The sequence below is a fragment of the Oncorhynchus mykiss genome, chromosome 15, assembly GCF_057628025.1.
Source record: "Oncorhynchus mykiss isolate SJ-2025 chromosome 15, ASM5762802v1, whole genome shotgun sequence".
In the NCBI taxonomy this organism is placed as follows: Eukaryota; Metazoa; Chordata; class Actinopteri; order Salmoniformes; family Salmonidae; genus Oncorhynchus; species Oncorhynchus mykiss.
In genome coordinates, this window is record NC_143036.1 from 23,647,451 (window position 1) to 23,662,932 (window position 15,482).

Here is a 15,482-nt window from a genome sequence, read left to right on the forward strand (position 1 = left end):
TTTCTGATTGGTCTAGGCGAACAGGGGGTTGTGCCCAATACTTAGCAAGGCAGCCTTTGCCCTTGGTGACCCAGATCTGTCCAGTTAATATGCTGGGCCTAGCTTAGCCTGGCTCATTGGCTGACCTTGCCCCTTTCTCACTCCAAACACTTGGACTGTGCCAACTATGTCCCAAATCTAACTATTCGGACCACACTGAAGTTGCTGTTCAAAGAAATTAAAGAATGGTCTGAGAATGGTTGGTCTGCAGATAAGGCAAAACTAGATTGACTGATCCATGCTCCAAGGAGTTCCATCTCCCATCAGTAAACGTTTAAGTTAGTAGTAACCTTATAAGGCATGACATAGCCCTGATCATCAATAAAAAATTGGAGTTTGAAATAATATCACTTGAAGCCTAGAAAGTGAGTACATTTACAAGTATAGTCAGTGTAAGCCTATATGATGATGTCAGAGTCTAGGTGTGTCCTTCCGTCCTTACCCGTGATCTAGTGCAGGGATGATGCCCCCTCCGCTCTTCTGCTTGCCCCTCATCATCATGCCCTTCATCTTCATCTCTGTGATGGAGGGCAGCAGAAGAGGCACAGCCACACAGAACAGGGCCAGCTGGGGGGGTAGCAGGGCCCCCGAACCCGACTTCTTCTTCTGTCCCTGGAGGAACTTCAGCCGCCCCTGGAACTGCATGGTCTAACAGAGGGAGGCAAGGTTAGAGCCTACAACTTTGAGGTGGAGTGTTTAGCACCCAAAATAGGTATAAAGAGCATTTTCTTGTTGAGAACTTGTTTTTTGCCAGATGCTATTTAGGACACTATAATTTGAAGCACTATTCTGGTATGCTATTAATGAATTATGGCTGACAACTTGTCTGATCTCAGCACTTCTGGTAATGAAGAAAAAATGAAAAAAAGTCTTGATACAAGCCAAGTTTATTCAGTCACAACAGCCTAGAGAAATAACAGAACGACCAAAGCTGTCTTTGCCTGCCATCGAAATGGACCCGTTGACAGGAGGATCTCTGTTGACCTTCCCTACAGTGTTCAAATCAAGGCCAACTTCAAGCCCCATCCGTTTCCATTGACGGATCCAAACCCCCAAACCACTCTGGTCAGAACTATGGAAGGTGGACCAATGGCTGTAAATAGTAAATACATCTGTGTCCAAGCACCAAATCTTCTGGCCTGCTATGTCCGGGATATGGGAACATTCTATGTATACCTACACTCAAGCTACAATTTCAGCAAACATGACACCAAATGGGAGATCTTTCTTTGGTAAGTACATCCCCGTCAGTTCGCATTAGAGGCATCATGGCTGGGTGGGTTCTCTGGATGGGTTTGTCCACTCACCAAAAAGCCAGAGGTGCTGTCCAGCAGGCAGCGTACACGGGAGATGAAACAGCGGTTGAGGAAGGAAGAGAACTCAGGAGCAACTCCCCCCGCCTCCTGAGAATGGAACAGGCTGCTCACCACAAAGTCTTCTCCTATAAAAATAAATAAAATAACATTCACTGTATTGCCGTTTTTTCCAGTTTCTTACGGTGGACAAGCTTTAAAAGACTTACAGTGTTGGTAAACAATTGCAGAGTCTATTGTGTTAGAGATGGGCCTTCATACTTCTCACACACACCTTATCCCTGTGGTGGAGAGGTGGCATTGGAATGAGGTATGTTTGTGAGAAATACGAAGGCCTATCTGACATAATCGAGCATAGTCTGGGACTTTCCACCCATACATTGACCATTAATCACAGTCTGGTTAGTGGATGTGAATAGAGTTAACAGCACAGTTAACAGTCCAGTCTTACTGTTTGCTGAATCGGTGCTCCTCATTTCTGCTCGCTCACTCCCACTGTTGCTAGGCAGAGGGCCTCCCTCCACTAAAACCCTGTGACCTTTCCTACCCATACTGTTCCTGGTAATTATATACACACCAGTTTCTGTGGCTGAATGGTGGTCCTGGGATGAGCCGTGCTGGCTGGGGTTCATGGCCCAGTGGAGTTGTCTTCTGAACTCCTGCCGGTCATCTACATGGATATAATCAAAGACGTTCTGGTGCATCACGTCCGTCTGGATGGAGGGAGAGATCGAGACAATTACACATGAAGGCCCCAGAACTGTTAGCCATTACTCCCACCCATAACCCAGAGACCTCGACACTTAACCTCTGCCATGGTTCACTGGATTGGCCCAAAGGCCTCACACGCAGAGGGTTCTGGAGGTGACACCAAAAGACCCAAATAGTTCTGTTATGGGTCTGGCTAACGGGCTGCTAATCTGTCTGTCTGTTGCTCAGATTTGGATTGGTGTGATTTTGTAAGAGTTTCACAGGACATTTTGTGGTTGGAATAACTTATGAATAACTTGGAATAAAAAATATATATATTATGCTTTGTTTAAAGAATGTGACTGTTTGAATGACTAAAGTATGACATTATAGTGAATGACTTTACACAACTTGAGCTAAATCATGTATTCAGAACAATATCCCCAACAGCTCTGAAAAAGTGGCATATTTACTGGAAGATTCTCTGAGATCAGCTGGTTGTTGTTGCCAATATGTTAAAACCATTTTGTGTGCTGCTGCTGAAATTCCACAAGGAATTCTTCCACTAAACTACACAACGGGCAACATTTACAGTGGCTCTCCGATGTCACTGAGCCACGGGGCCAGCGAGGGCAAGTCCTGTTTGTCAAACATCGCGTGACACCAGCTCCTGAAGAGCAGCCCAGCCCAGCCCTGCTGAAAACCCCCTTACAACCCAACCCAGCCCGCATTTGTAATGCCTCTTTCTTTCCAGCAATAGCTGTGCTTTCTGTCAGGGAAATGACAGATCCCCACTGAAATATTCAACCTTCCCCCCATAATTTCCACATTGGAGGCACGCAAGCTTTTTTGAACATTTGCCTTGCAAAACAATTCCTCCCACCGAAGCACATGGCAAGCGCCGCCACAGTTCCCACCGGCAGACAGATCGGGTGTCTATTGTGTGAGATTCTCTCGTAAAAAAAGAATAAGTGATATTTTCCCTGGCCCTCGCGTCTTGATCTTCAAAAGCGTAATTACAACGGAACAAATAGGATCAAAGCGACAATGCTGTTTTTGCACCATTTCAGTGCTTTCTTGTGGTGTCGTCCCTAAAAACAGTCCTATATTTGTCTTCAGTGCTGCCTATTAGTGTGTCTGTCTTCTTTATGGCTTCTTAATTATGGATGCCTGGAATGTTTTGTCAAGGTTTAAGTGGTATTATCAGAGTTTTCTCACAATCACACCCAACTGCATGATGTATACATAATGCCACAACTTGACAGTTAGAAGCCATAAATTAAATATTAAACTATAGTATCTCTTTGTGTACATGTATGATATACACTCTATAGACAAAAGTATGTGGACACACCTTCAAATTAGCATATTTGGTTATTTCAGCAACACCTGTTGCTGACAGGTATCTAAAAATCTAGCACACCGCCATGCAATCTCCATAGACAAACCTTGGCAGTAGAATGGCCTTACTGAAGAACTCAGTGACTTTCAACGTGACACCGTCATAGGATGCCACCTTCCCAACAAGTCCGTTCGTCAAATTTCTGCCCTGCTAGAGGGGCCCGGTCAACTGTAAGTGCTGTTATTGAGAAGTGGAAACGTCTAGGAGCAGCAATGGCTGAGGCTAAATGGTAGGCCACACAAGCTCACAGAATGGGAGTGTTGAAGCGTGTAGTGGGTGAAGATTGTCTGTCCTTGTTTGCAACACTCACTACCGAGTTCCAAACTGCCTCTGCGAGCAACGTCAGCACAATAACTGTTTGTTGGGAGCTTCATGAAATGGGTTCCCATGGCCGAGCAGCCACACACAAGCCTAAGATCACCATGTGCAATGCCAAGCGTCGGCTGGAGTGGTGTAAAGTTCGCCACCATTGGACTCTGGAGCAGTGGAAACTCGTTCTTTGGAGTGATGAATCACACTTCACCATCAGGCAGTCCGACGGACGAATCTGGGTTTGGCGGATGCCAAGAGAACGCAGCAAAGGGGGGACCAACTCCATATTAATGCCCATGATTTTGGAATGAGACGTTCGACGAGCAGGAGTCCATATTATGAGTTTAAGTTTGTTTTGTATTAGAAAATTGAGCAGACTTACACACCTTTTAAACAATTAATTTCATGTTTTTTAAAAGGAAAACAATTATCTATACTGAGGGATCTATAGTCACAAGTGTGTGTGTTGGTTAGGACAACTTATGTGCTACTGTGAAATGTAAAACTTCTGTGTTGGATGTTTTTCTAACACAGTTCTATGTCAGACCATGCAACATCCTTCTGTAGGTGGCACTGACACTAAATGTCAGGACTAAACACTGTCACAGCAACCTTATTTTTCACACCACTTGTGAAATATAATTTGTGAAATATAATTTTAATCTTCCCCAATCCTCTACAGAATTTAGGGACGATGACACAAAGCCATTTGAACCGGACAGAGGTTTGATTTTGTCTGTAAACGTGGTTGTGTCATGAACCGAGCACTCACAGCTCCAGAGTGACATGCGGCTAAAGTCTCTGGCACGCAGCAAGGCACCACTTTCAGACCACTTCAGTTTTCATTCCATTTGAATGACGCTGTTATTGCACCCGACTCCTTGTAAGGCAAGTGCAGGCACTCTTGCAGAATAATCTCCCGCGCTCAAATGGCTGCCTTGTCTGGGGAGCTGGGGGCGCTGCTAATAGTGTTAAAGCACTTTATCCATGACTGTGAGGGGAAATGATTTAAGTAGGGGACGACAGGCATACCCAGTTGATAACATCAATAATTAACGTCGCAGAGGAAGTCGGAGAAGCTGGAGTTCGCCTCGTCTTATGCCTGCCCGTCCCGGTCACTACCTCCTGACCGCCTCAGAACCTTTCTCTCTCTCTCTCTCTCTGAATAGCCTGTGGTGCTGCTGAGCTGACCTCCCTGTCACCTCTTCCCTCTGGTGAAGGGTTCAGGGAGTTCTTTACACCCCACCAAATAATGTAACAGACCAACATAGAGAGGGATGGAGAGATGGAGCAAAGAGAAGGGAAGAGAGAGGCTAAGAGAGGTCAGGGGATGGAGAGATGGGGCAAAGAGAAGGGAAGAGAGAGGCTAAGAGAGGTCAGGGGATGGAGAGATGGGGCAAAGAGAAGGGAAGAGAGAGGCTAAGAGAGGTCAGGGGATGGAGAGATGGGGCAAAGAGAAGGGAAGAGAGAGGCTAAGAGTGGTCAGGGGATGGAGAGATGGGGCAAAGAGAAGGGAAGAGAGAGGCTAAGAGAGGTCAGGGGATGGAAAGCCAAGAGACAGTGGCAGGGTAAACTAGGCCTTTATGTGTCTGCTGCTGCGGCCGGCTCCCATTGGGACAACAGTTTCTACCAGGCCATGGCCCCTGTCTCAACTCACAACTTTCTTGGGGCTCTCTCAATGTGCAGAGTACATACACAGTCCCACTACTCCAGTTAGCCTGGTAAATGTCAGCAGAAATACCTTTAAATTAACGTCTGTTATCTGTTACCAACATGCCCTGGAAGACCATATAAAATATATTCAATTAATTTAAAAAATCTTAACAATGAGACGTACCTGATGGAAGCCCAAGTAGTCGACGATGGTGGAGGAGGCATAGAAGACCATTCCATCGCTGCTCACCACCAGCGCAAAGCCAGTCAGGGACTAGAGGGGGAAAAAGAGAGATGAAGGTTAGTTTGCACGAATACTGATAGCGGCACTTGGCTTTGGAGCTTGGCTCATCTCGTTTGGGTTATTGGCAATTTAATATCACAGATATGAGGGTGAGTTTTTACATTTCCTGACTGTGTTTGTCTTCCAAAAGCCCTCCCAAGGAACACCCAAAAGATGACAACACCGAGCAACTCCATCACAGAGGTTTTTCAATCGACTGCCCTCATTTTGAAAGTATTCATTAAATGGGATTCATACAGCTCATTCACAACAGGCTGTCCACAACTGAGGTGGGAGGGAGGGCGGTGGAAGCGGAGGAGTCGGTTCCCCAAACTGTAATTTATGAACTTCCCAGTGTTTGTACTGGGTCCAAGTCTCCGGCGATCGCGTGACTGGCGCTGTGCTCCTGCCAGAACCTGTCACCTCCAGTTTACTGTGAGCAACACCAGGTCAGCCCAGGCTGCTACACTGCTCCAGTCCTGGCTAACACAGGCTAGCACTGGGACTACTACTGCTGCTGTTTGGCTATGTATTGATCTATTTTCAATGCTGATGTATGTTTGGGGTGGGTATGTGTGTACATTCCATGATGGATAAGGGGTGGTCTGGTCTGGTCTGGTGTGGTAGCTGTCTGTGGGCTGAGGTTTCTGTTTGCCCTCTGAGGCTGCCCCGTTCATACAGAGAGTGGCAGAACACAACATACACAGCCACTGGTCCTTCTGTTTCCTCAACCTCAAACTTACAACACGCCTCAGACTTCAATAGGCTTCTGTTCTTTGTCAACTTCTTTCTCACCATTATTTGGCTCATGTCCTAATTCCCCAGTGCTCCCTCATTTTGAGTGACAGACATATTTAACCGCTTTACTGAAAAGCTAATCCCAGGGCCGTGTGTCTGGTGGTGTAACTTCAAAATGGCCGTCACATTATCTTAGTGAATGAGTTGTGATGACTTGCATGATGCATTAGGACTACGGATCAATTAACTCATTTAGAAGGGGAACGTCTGGATGACGACAAAGAACAAGAAAGAGAAGATCTATGAGACAATGCAAGAAATGTATCTTAAATAATGTAGCTTCTACCTTAACCTACTAACACCCTTGACACCTGTGTCAATGTAAACTTTTTCTAATTTGACGATACAACAATTTGACAGTGTGTTTGATTTTGTGTGTCGATAAATATGTTGACCACAAAAACCATTGCAATTACTTAAAGGACTTTGGTAATAAAGCCCTTTACCTACTTCCCCAGATTCAGATGAACTCGTGGACACCATTTTTATATCTCAGCGTGCAGTTTAAAGGAAGTTGCTAACCAGCGTTAGTGCAATTGCTAACAAGCGCTATGACAATGACTGGTAGTCTATGGTAACTGCTAATACGCTAGTAGATACCACAGACTTCCAGTAATTGAGCTAATGCTAGTTAGCATTGGCTCACAAAACTATCTCTAACTTCCTTCATACTGGATGCAGAGACATAAAAATTGTATCCATTAGTTCATCTGACTCTGGAAGTAGATAAAATGCTTCATTGACAACATCCTGAAGTATCACTTTAAATATAATAAAGTTTATTAAATTAAATTCACTACTGATCCTCCACGCCCCAGGTTGAAAACAATAACAAAACCATGTTCATAGATTACAGGGAGACACAAAGAAAATCCACCCTGGTAATTGCCAACTGATGTATGACATGTCTCTCTATCACTACTGAGCCTTCCCAGATCCTTATATGGTGAGCTCACTTCACTGGCATGCCATTTAATCCCCTGTTTATTGTGCACGCTCACTGCTAATGCACTAATGTATACAGGTACAGCTCTGAGACGTGTGTATGTGTACTTGCATGTTTACGTGCATGGATCTCTTAAGTTTGTGTGCATGAGTGTGCTGTGTGCTGTGTGCTGTGTGCGTGTGTGTGTGTGTGTGTGTGTGTGTGTGTGTGTGTATATATATAGATAGATAGATAGATAGATAGATATATAGATAGATAGAGGCTCCCCTCCCCTCTGTGTGTAGCATTGTGGATGAAGACAGTGTTTGACAGGTTTAAACTGCACACTCCTGCAACAGTCAGGGGGGTTGCTGACCTAGTAAATGCACTCCCCTTCCCCCAGCAACCAAGCATGGTGTAACCAAGCACTGCTCAGCAAAAACAGCAGGCCTGTGCGTGATAAGCTACTCTGGCATTCCGGCACGAAATCTATTATCGTTCTTTAACGCAGGTGTATGTGGGTGGGGGTGGGGTGGGGTGTATGTGGGTGGGGGTGGGGTGGGGTGGATGATACTGGATATAGGAAATGGTTTGTGTATTAGTAAATGTTTATTACAATTCACAATGAAGATGTAGATCTGGTATCACTTTCATTGATTCCTAATGTGGTTTCACCGGTGCTTAATAGGACTTGCTAAAATAATTCATAGCACTATAACAGTCCAATACATACGTGCTGGTTAATGAATTCATAATACATTACACACCAAGATGGTTCATAGACAGAGCTGTCACTGTGTTCATGATGCTGCAGCACTCTAGCCAACCCCTCAGATATGATATGTTCTCTCTTAGCCAGATGCCACTGAATCACACTATCAATACAATCCCCTGGTTGGAATTCTCTCTCTTTCTCTCTACCATTTGTTTTCACAAAGCGAAAAGGGGAGCATTTTAAAATCACTGCTTCCCAGCATTTATTTTTCTCCCGGTTCATGGAATTCCGATAGCATTAAGTAATGGAAACTTGCACCTGCTCCTGGCCCGGACAAGAAAACATTTCAAATTCAAAGTCGAAAGACCCTCATGGGTCCTATAAACGAGGTGGAAGGTTAAAAGCTTTGACTTACAACTCTTAAGAGGCAGTTTGCACGCATTACCAAAAATACGCTCACTACATTTGGACACGGCAGAGGGCTGCGCTGAGGGAGAGAGAGAGAGAGAGGGAGGGGGGTGGAGGGGTGACATGCCTTTGTTTCCACACATTTGATAGGTTTCCTCCTCTCTCACATTGTCACCGTGAGATCAAAGCAGCAGTGCCAGGGTCACGGTGAAAAAGAGCTGTTCCTAGTGTTTTGAGTCATCTGCGGCAGCCGGCAGGGAGAGAGAGGGGAAACTCACTGGCATCCTCTCGCTGCCCCAGGGGAGCCCGTCCTAACAGCAATGGCAACCACCGCGAAGCTAGTCATTTCTGGAGTCACGCAATGAAAGGCGACACATTATTGCCACAGTCAATCGACTTTGTTTATAACCTGTGTTGTGACAGCCCAACACTTTAACTGAAGCCTCACTGGGCTCTTCTCTCTCTCTGTGTGTGTGTGTGGGGGGGGGGGGGGGGGGGGGGGGGTCAGGAATAGTGTTATAACCCTTTGTTTAATAAACACTAATTAGCACATTGAATGCCTAATTACATCACAAACAATGATCTGAGCACACTGTTCACATGTGTATTATAGCTCAGGACTAGCTCCAGTTGAGCTGGGCCTCTCACGAACATACTGTTGTTCACATTCATCAGCCATGCACCTGTTTGGCTGGTATGGAGTCAGTCACTTCATAATGCAGTGGTACAGACACTTTAACAACATCTCGTATTTTGCAGGACTACTCTTCAATCTTGCACCTCCTCTCTCCTCTTATGCTCTCATTTTAGCACCAGTGGCTGAGATTTCTCTCAGTGCATTTTCAGCAAGTTAACATTTATTGTCATGAATCTTGCACTGGAGGCAGAACTGAGCGATTTCAGCTAGATGGGCCTGTCAAAATTGGTTATTGTACAAATTCATGAAAACAAAAATGTGCTTTTTGGCCTTAATTTAAGGTTAGGATTAGGCATTAGGTTTAGCAGTGTGGTTAAGGTTAGGTTTAAAATCCAATTTTATGACTGTGGCTTTGCCAGCTAGTGACCACCAATGCTGCCTCCAGAATAAGATTCATGGTGAAAAATGCTAACCTGCCCATTTCCATGGCTCTGGGTTTTTAAGTCAGTTTCCCGTCAGCAACCCAGCAGGGGGGCAACTGGTATCTGGTATCTATTGGAGCTAAACTGCACTTATCCATTCCCTCTCTATCCACCATCCCCACGTCCGTCATGCCATATTAGATCGCTCCAGTGGAGGTCAGAGCATGGGCAACAGCCCTCCCTTCCCGGCCCCTCACCCCTCGCTGTTGTGTCACTGTTGTGACAGGCACACTCTCTAACCATGACAACACACACACACACACACACTTACACACACATACACGTTTGGCTGCTTACCTCCAGAAGGAGCCCACTCTCTGTTATGCTGTTGCCCATAGCCATAGGCAGGCTGTCTTTTCTGGGCTCGGGGAGGGGGTTGGTGGATGGACTGATATGTTTTCTGTTGGACGGCTTCTCATGAGTCACTGGAAAATATGAGATAGGAAAAACTCAGAAATGGAGAGTCCCCACATAATATAAGAGTTACAAAGTGTCTATTCTCCATGACTAGGGACTTGACCTTAACTTGTTCTTAGTTAGTGGTGGACAAATTCAAGCGATTTGCCCAACATTTTTTTAATCAACTGGCTTTATCAGTATGGAAATCCATGTCAACATCGATACATACAATTGTGTTGCATGGGAGAGGAGAAAGGTAAATCATTAACATGTGTTAGGCATAACCCGACACAACATATTCCCAGTTAAATACAAGTATTAAGCAGTGAGGATGGGGTATTTAAGAAGAGCAACGTTTACGGGATTCCCCAGACACGTTTCCACCACATGGCTCACTCTTTACTTTGGAAAAACCTCACAAAATGGCATTTTCTGAACTGATTGGCACGAAACAGTGTGCACACACTGGCTTTTAACATTTCCCTGAGACTATTAAACCCATAGAGCTCTCCTGTTATCCTGCACTGTAAAGACAAAACACACAGACTATCCTATTTTATTTGGTTTCTTACTCGCTGTTGAACGTATACATGGTCAATTCAAAAAGTAAACCAAATTCCAAATCCTTATTTTCCTCATTGAAAAGCATTGAAGGGAATTGGAATTTCAGTGTACTTCCTGAATTGGCTGGAATTGACCCCAACCTTACTCCACACAGATTGGATCAGTGGCCGGTCTGTCAAACCTACACAGTCACGCACACTCACCGGGCCATGGTCCCAATGAAGGAGCAAGCGCCAGGACCTTACGGTGTATTCTACCAACACCCAGGACTCATTTTAACCCGCTCCCTATGCTCCACTCAGCCACAACCCCTCCCTTGTTTTTTCCACACCTCTGCTGGTTCTACAGCCTACACCGGCGAGCAGCAACTTTTCGTGACTTCTGACAAATTCCCTGCACTTAAACCCGGCCGGGGCACGCAAGCTATTTGAACCACTTTTTACCCCCACTTGTGTTTTGTTCTTTCTCTTTTTTTTCAATTCATAATATGATACAAAGGCTATAACTATACGTTCATGTTCCTTCTCTCTTTTAACCACAGGTTGAATCTTTACTTCAATACACAAGGCGTATTCTACCTACTTCACCACCTACTCTCCCCTCACGCACTTGTATTCTACAGTCACCTCAGTTTAGTCTGACTGGTGGAAACCAGGGCAGGTAATGAATCAGAGTTTTTCAATGACCATGTTTTTTTCACTAACACACACACACACACACACACACACACACACACACACACACACACACACACACACACACACACACACACACACACACACACACACACACACACACACACACACACACACACACACACACACTCTACTCTAGCCCTTACGAAAGCCTTGGAGAGGATGCAAGTCCGGAAAGACAAACATACTGGATGATTAATCATTGGAGTAGTGCTTCCTCAGCCAACAGTGACTTTATTCATTACCCTTGTTTTGGTGTTGTCTCAAAGAAAACAGAAAACCTAATGATTCAACGTTTATATGCTCTCTATTCAGACACTCTGTTTAGGGTGAGGTGACCACTGCCAGGATATGTACACTAGAGGCCCAATTATGAGGGTATAAGTGGTCCTTCTTACTCTCCCTGCTTTAAATAATACAGCCCTCAAATATCAGTAGCAGTCTGTGGTTGAGCCAAGAACATTACAGGTGTGTTCCTAAAACCACAGGACTTCATATATAGTCATATATGGTGCATCATCTAAAAGCATGGCTAATACCCATCAGTCAAATACACAGCTTGTGAAGTGGACACATTGGGAAGGAGGTGAGGTGCCCTATGTGCTCACAGCCCCCCTCATTTTGAGAGTGAGGGGACTCAAATGGGTACTATACTTGGGCATCCATGGCCGGGGACTCCTCCAGCAGCCTCAGGCCCAGTAAGCTGAGATTCCCCTGCCTTTCTTCAATCAGCACCTCATCTCAACTTAGCGCTTCCCCTGACCTTTCCGCAGTGCTTTGTTCAAGTAGAAAGGGGACGGACAAGGATGCTCGTTTTGGTAAGGCTCCAATGAGTAGGCTAGGCTTTGGCTGCTAATGAGTAAAAGAGGACAAACTAGTACGGTGGTGGTGGTGATGTGTGCGTGTTGGAGGTGGCATCTGTTGACTTGATCGTGTTAAGCAGGGTGTCAACGCCAGAAACTTTGGGCTACCGTGGATGCTGCCTAACGATGGGTTGTGTGTGTTGGGGGATGCAAGGGGGGTCAGCTTCTGCGGGTGGAGCCAAGTGCGGCTGAAAAAGTGGGGTTCGTCACGCACCCTCTTTACGTGTAACATCCCTCTCTTACCCACTTCCTCCTGTCTACCAAACGAGGAAGCGGAGATAGAGGCTGTGGCGTGACATGTCACAAGATCAAATCATTCATTCATCTGTTCACCATGCGACACGCTCTTATTCCTGGTGTAATAGCCATTATAGGCACACAAAGATATGTTTCACAAGGCAATGAGCAACTGAGAGAACCAGTCTGGGGTTCAGAAGGAAGGGAAGAGGGGAGGGAGGGTAGAATTATAGGTATTGCGTGCAATGCTGGAAAGTGTCATATCTCATTGTCTGTATCCTCTCACATGCTTTCTGAGATTGCTACCCGTGCAGTTCATAAATAAATAAAAAGCACTCACATTTCTTGAGTAATTTGGTCCCCATTTTTTGGGTTGAATGGAATGGAAAGCCTAAAATGACTGTTTTAGTAGTCTACTCAATAGATCTATATTAATTCATACAAATTGCTCAAAAAGTGTGAATTCATTATGAGACTTAAAAAAAAAATCAAAACAGCCCTGTCTTGCATTTTCCCTGTGTGTCAATATAGTATTGTCAAGTCTCCACAGAAGTGCAGTCTTTTATTGCTGCTCCCTGGGAAGGCCTAGCGTTCAGCTCCCAGCCTTGTAAATATTACCGGGGTGCCATCTTTTGGCAGAGCCTGTGGGCTTTTATAGAGTTCCAGTCACATTTGAGAGCTCCACTTTGTTCCCCTACCCTCTGAAAGGCCTTGCGTGCACGCAGAGAGCACACATATCTTCACTTGAGGCGATGGGGTGGTGGGGTTGGGGAGGGGAAGGCAAGTGGCTGACAGCCACCCCCTTTGCCTATTCCTGCCTCCCCTTTCTCCCTCCTTCTGCAGCTCAGGAAATCCACAGCAGAACGAGAAACTCCAGAGGGAGAGGGAGGGAGGGAGAGCGAGAGAGAGAGAAGAGAGGGGGGAGAGAGAGAGAGAGAGAAGCGAGGGAGGGAGGGAGAGAGAGAAGAGCGGGAGGGAGAGAGAGAGAGAGAGAGAGAAGAGAGGGAGGAAGAGAGAGGGAGAGGGGAGGGAGCCGCAGTACAGGCAGAGTAGGAGCTGGCTGACCGAAGCCCCGTTGTCACGCAAACTAACCGTCTGTCAATCTTCTCTCTGGTCCCTGACAGAGCGCTGGCATCTGGCCAAACCCTTGCGTGCAAGCCGGCAAGCCACATTAGCCTATAAAGAATTTCATAATAACAACAGCTGTTAAATATTGATGAATGCTGGCAAGCACTGAATGCTCTCTGCAAAGGTTAAGCCTGCAGTGTAATGGAACCTAATTCTTCATTATGATGTATCGAATATGCGGAACTCTCTTTTTTAGGTAATGTGGCATGAATTTGAGGACGGACTAACTAAAGGAAGAGGGCAGCTACTTCGGCAGAGGATTTGTTCCGCTGTAGTTTCTGCAGAGAAACAGAAGCCATTTGTTGTCGGTTCAGTTGCTGAGTTTTATTGCCTTGTTATAATGCCATAACACTGTAGTATAATTTGTGTTATTGTTGTCATTCTAAATCAAATACCACGTTCGCATTAGAACTATAAATCCTTAATCTGACATGTTGTTTTTATAACATAAAAAGGAAGTTTGTTCCATGTAAAAGATAGTTATATCTCAGTGAATATGTTGTTGTAACCTAGACTTGGCAACTCGCCATTTCTGTTTCATAAAACAAAAGCCAACTCCAATTGGGGGGGAAAATCACACATTTCATCTTTCACTGTGGATTAGAATCAAGTGAGTGATTTCATGGAGAGCAGGACAGCTAGCGGAAGCCATATTTCTAGAGGGAACTTTTTTTTCTCTCTCTGTGAGCACATGAAAACAAAAGGCTCATTTGTAGCTGAAGATACAGAGCAAAGGGAAGTGATATCAGGACAAAGAAGAAATTATATCATATAAACAGAGGTTTTCATAGAAACATGATTGCTTCCATTGCTGTTATAATTGGCTCAGAATTGGAGGGTAATGGAAGTGTCTACATAGACCCCAAATAGCAAAGCTTTTTCACAGGAAACAAACTGTACGGTGTCACTACTATTTGACAAAACTGACAAAACATACAGTAACTTAAATGTTTGAACTTACGGCTTGAATGTTACTGGCATATAACTGGTGCAGATACTTCCATTCAGTATATTGTTTGACATTCAAAATAGACTATCATAGGTTTGTATATTACCCAGACATATCTGAAGCTAAAGGTAACTCGAGCAAAAGATTTCATGGCAACATGTCAGCCTTGACCACCTCTACGGCAGCAATGTGGCCTCAATAACATTCCGGAGTGCTCCATGTCATGTAATGGGAAAACAAACCAAATCCATGTTTTCCGCTACTTATCCACTCCATTGGGAAGACCAACAACATGCAAATACGTTTAAGCAAATGGCCACAAGGAGTGTATCCATTAGCATGAGATGAGGAAATTAAGCAGGAAGCATTTTTTTTCTAGTGCCCAAATGAAATCATCAGTGAATTTCCATTTGGTTATAGGCTTACTAAAGCGCCGTTCAATGAGCTGAGGGTTTGTTTTGCCAGTGATCTATCTTAAAGTTCCTTATGTGGATATCAGTCACATATTTTATTCATCTCCAGCAGGTCAGACCAGGATAGACCAATCAGTGAGTCATTTTCCTTACCCTCCACTAGTTTCCAAGACAGGATTAGAAGGAGACACGCACGGTGAGAACGTTCCCTGGGAATCAATGGGCAACTCCATTGTTTCAGCCGCAGCGGCACTCTGACTGACTGGATGTATACAGCAGTTCTATTTCTATCTGTAGTAAATAACGGTTTCCTTTGATAAACTAAACTTGCTAATTCATTTGTTTCTGGGTTCCTCCTCTTCCAGACGCCAAGGGTCATTGCGATAAAGCTTGACTCTGTTATGGGCAGGGGCTGGGGGACTGGCTTCTCTGTTGCTTTATCAACAATATCTTGTTGCCCGTTGAAGTTCTCTCCCGTCCCAGTCATATGGGTTGGGGCTAGCCATCTATTCATGTAAGAGAGAGAGACCAAGGGGTTGCGTTTTACAGTGATATAAAACCGGAGCTGGAGACCTCA

At 45.0% G+C, this 15,482-nt stretch overlaps 1 protein-coding gene across 1 annotated transcript in view; it reads right to left on the minus strand.

Moving 5' to 3' along the window:
• LOC110489811 (uncharacterized) overlaps nucleotides 1–15,482 on the minus strand; it is a 63,764-nt gene that overhangs the window by 5,692 nt on the left and 42,590 nt on the right. The window contains exons 4-8 of the mRNA XM_021562737.3: nucleotides 9,955–10,082; nucleotides 5,594–5,683; nucleotides 1,930–2,065; nucleotides 1,347–1,480; nucleotides 482–687 (exon numbers count right to left, since the gene is read on the minus strand). Of these exons, the coding sequence (XP_021418412.1) occupies nucleotides 482–687; nucleotides 1,347–1,480; nucleotides 1,930–2,065; nucleotides 5,594–5,683; nucleotides 9,955–10,082 (694 nt within the window). The remainder of the gene's footprint in view (nucleotides 1–481; nucleotides 688–1,346; nucleotides 1,481–1,929; nucleotides 2,066–5,593; nucleotides 5,684–9,954; nucleotides 10,083–15,482) is intronic.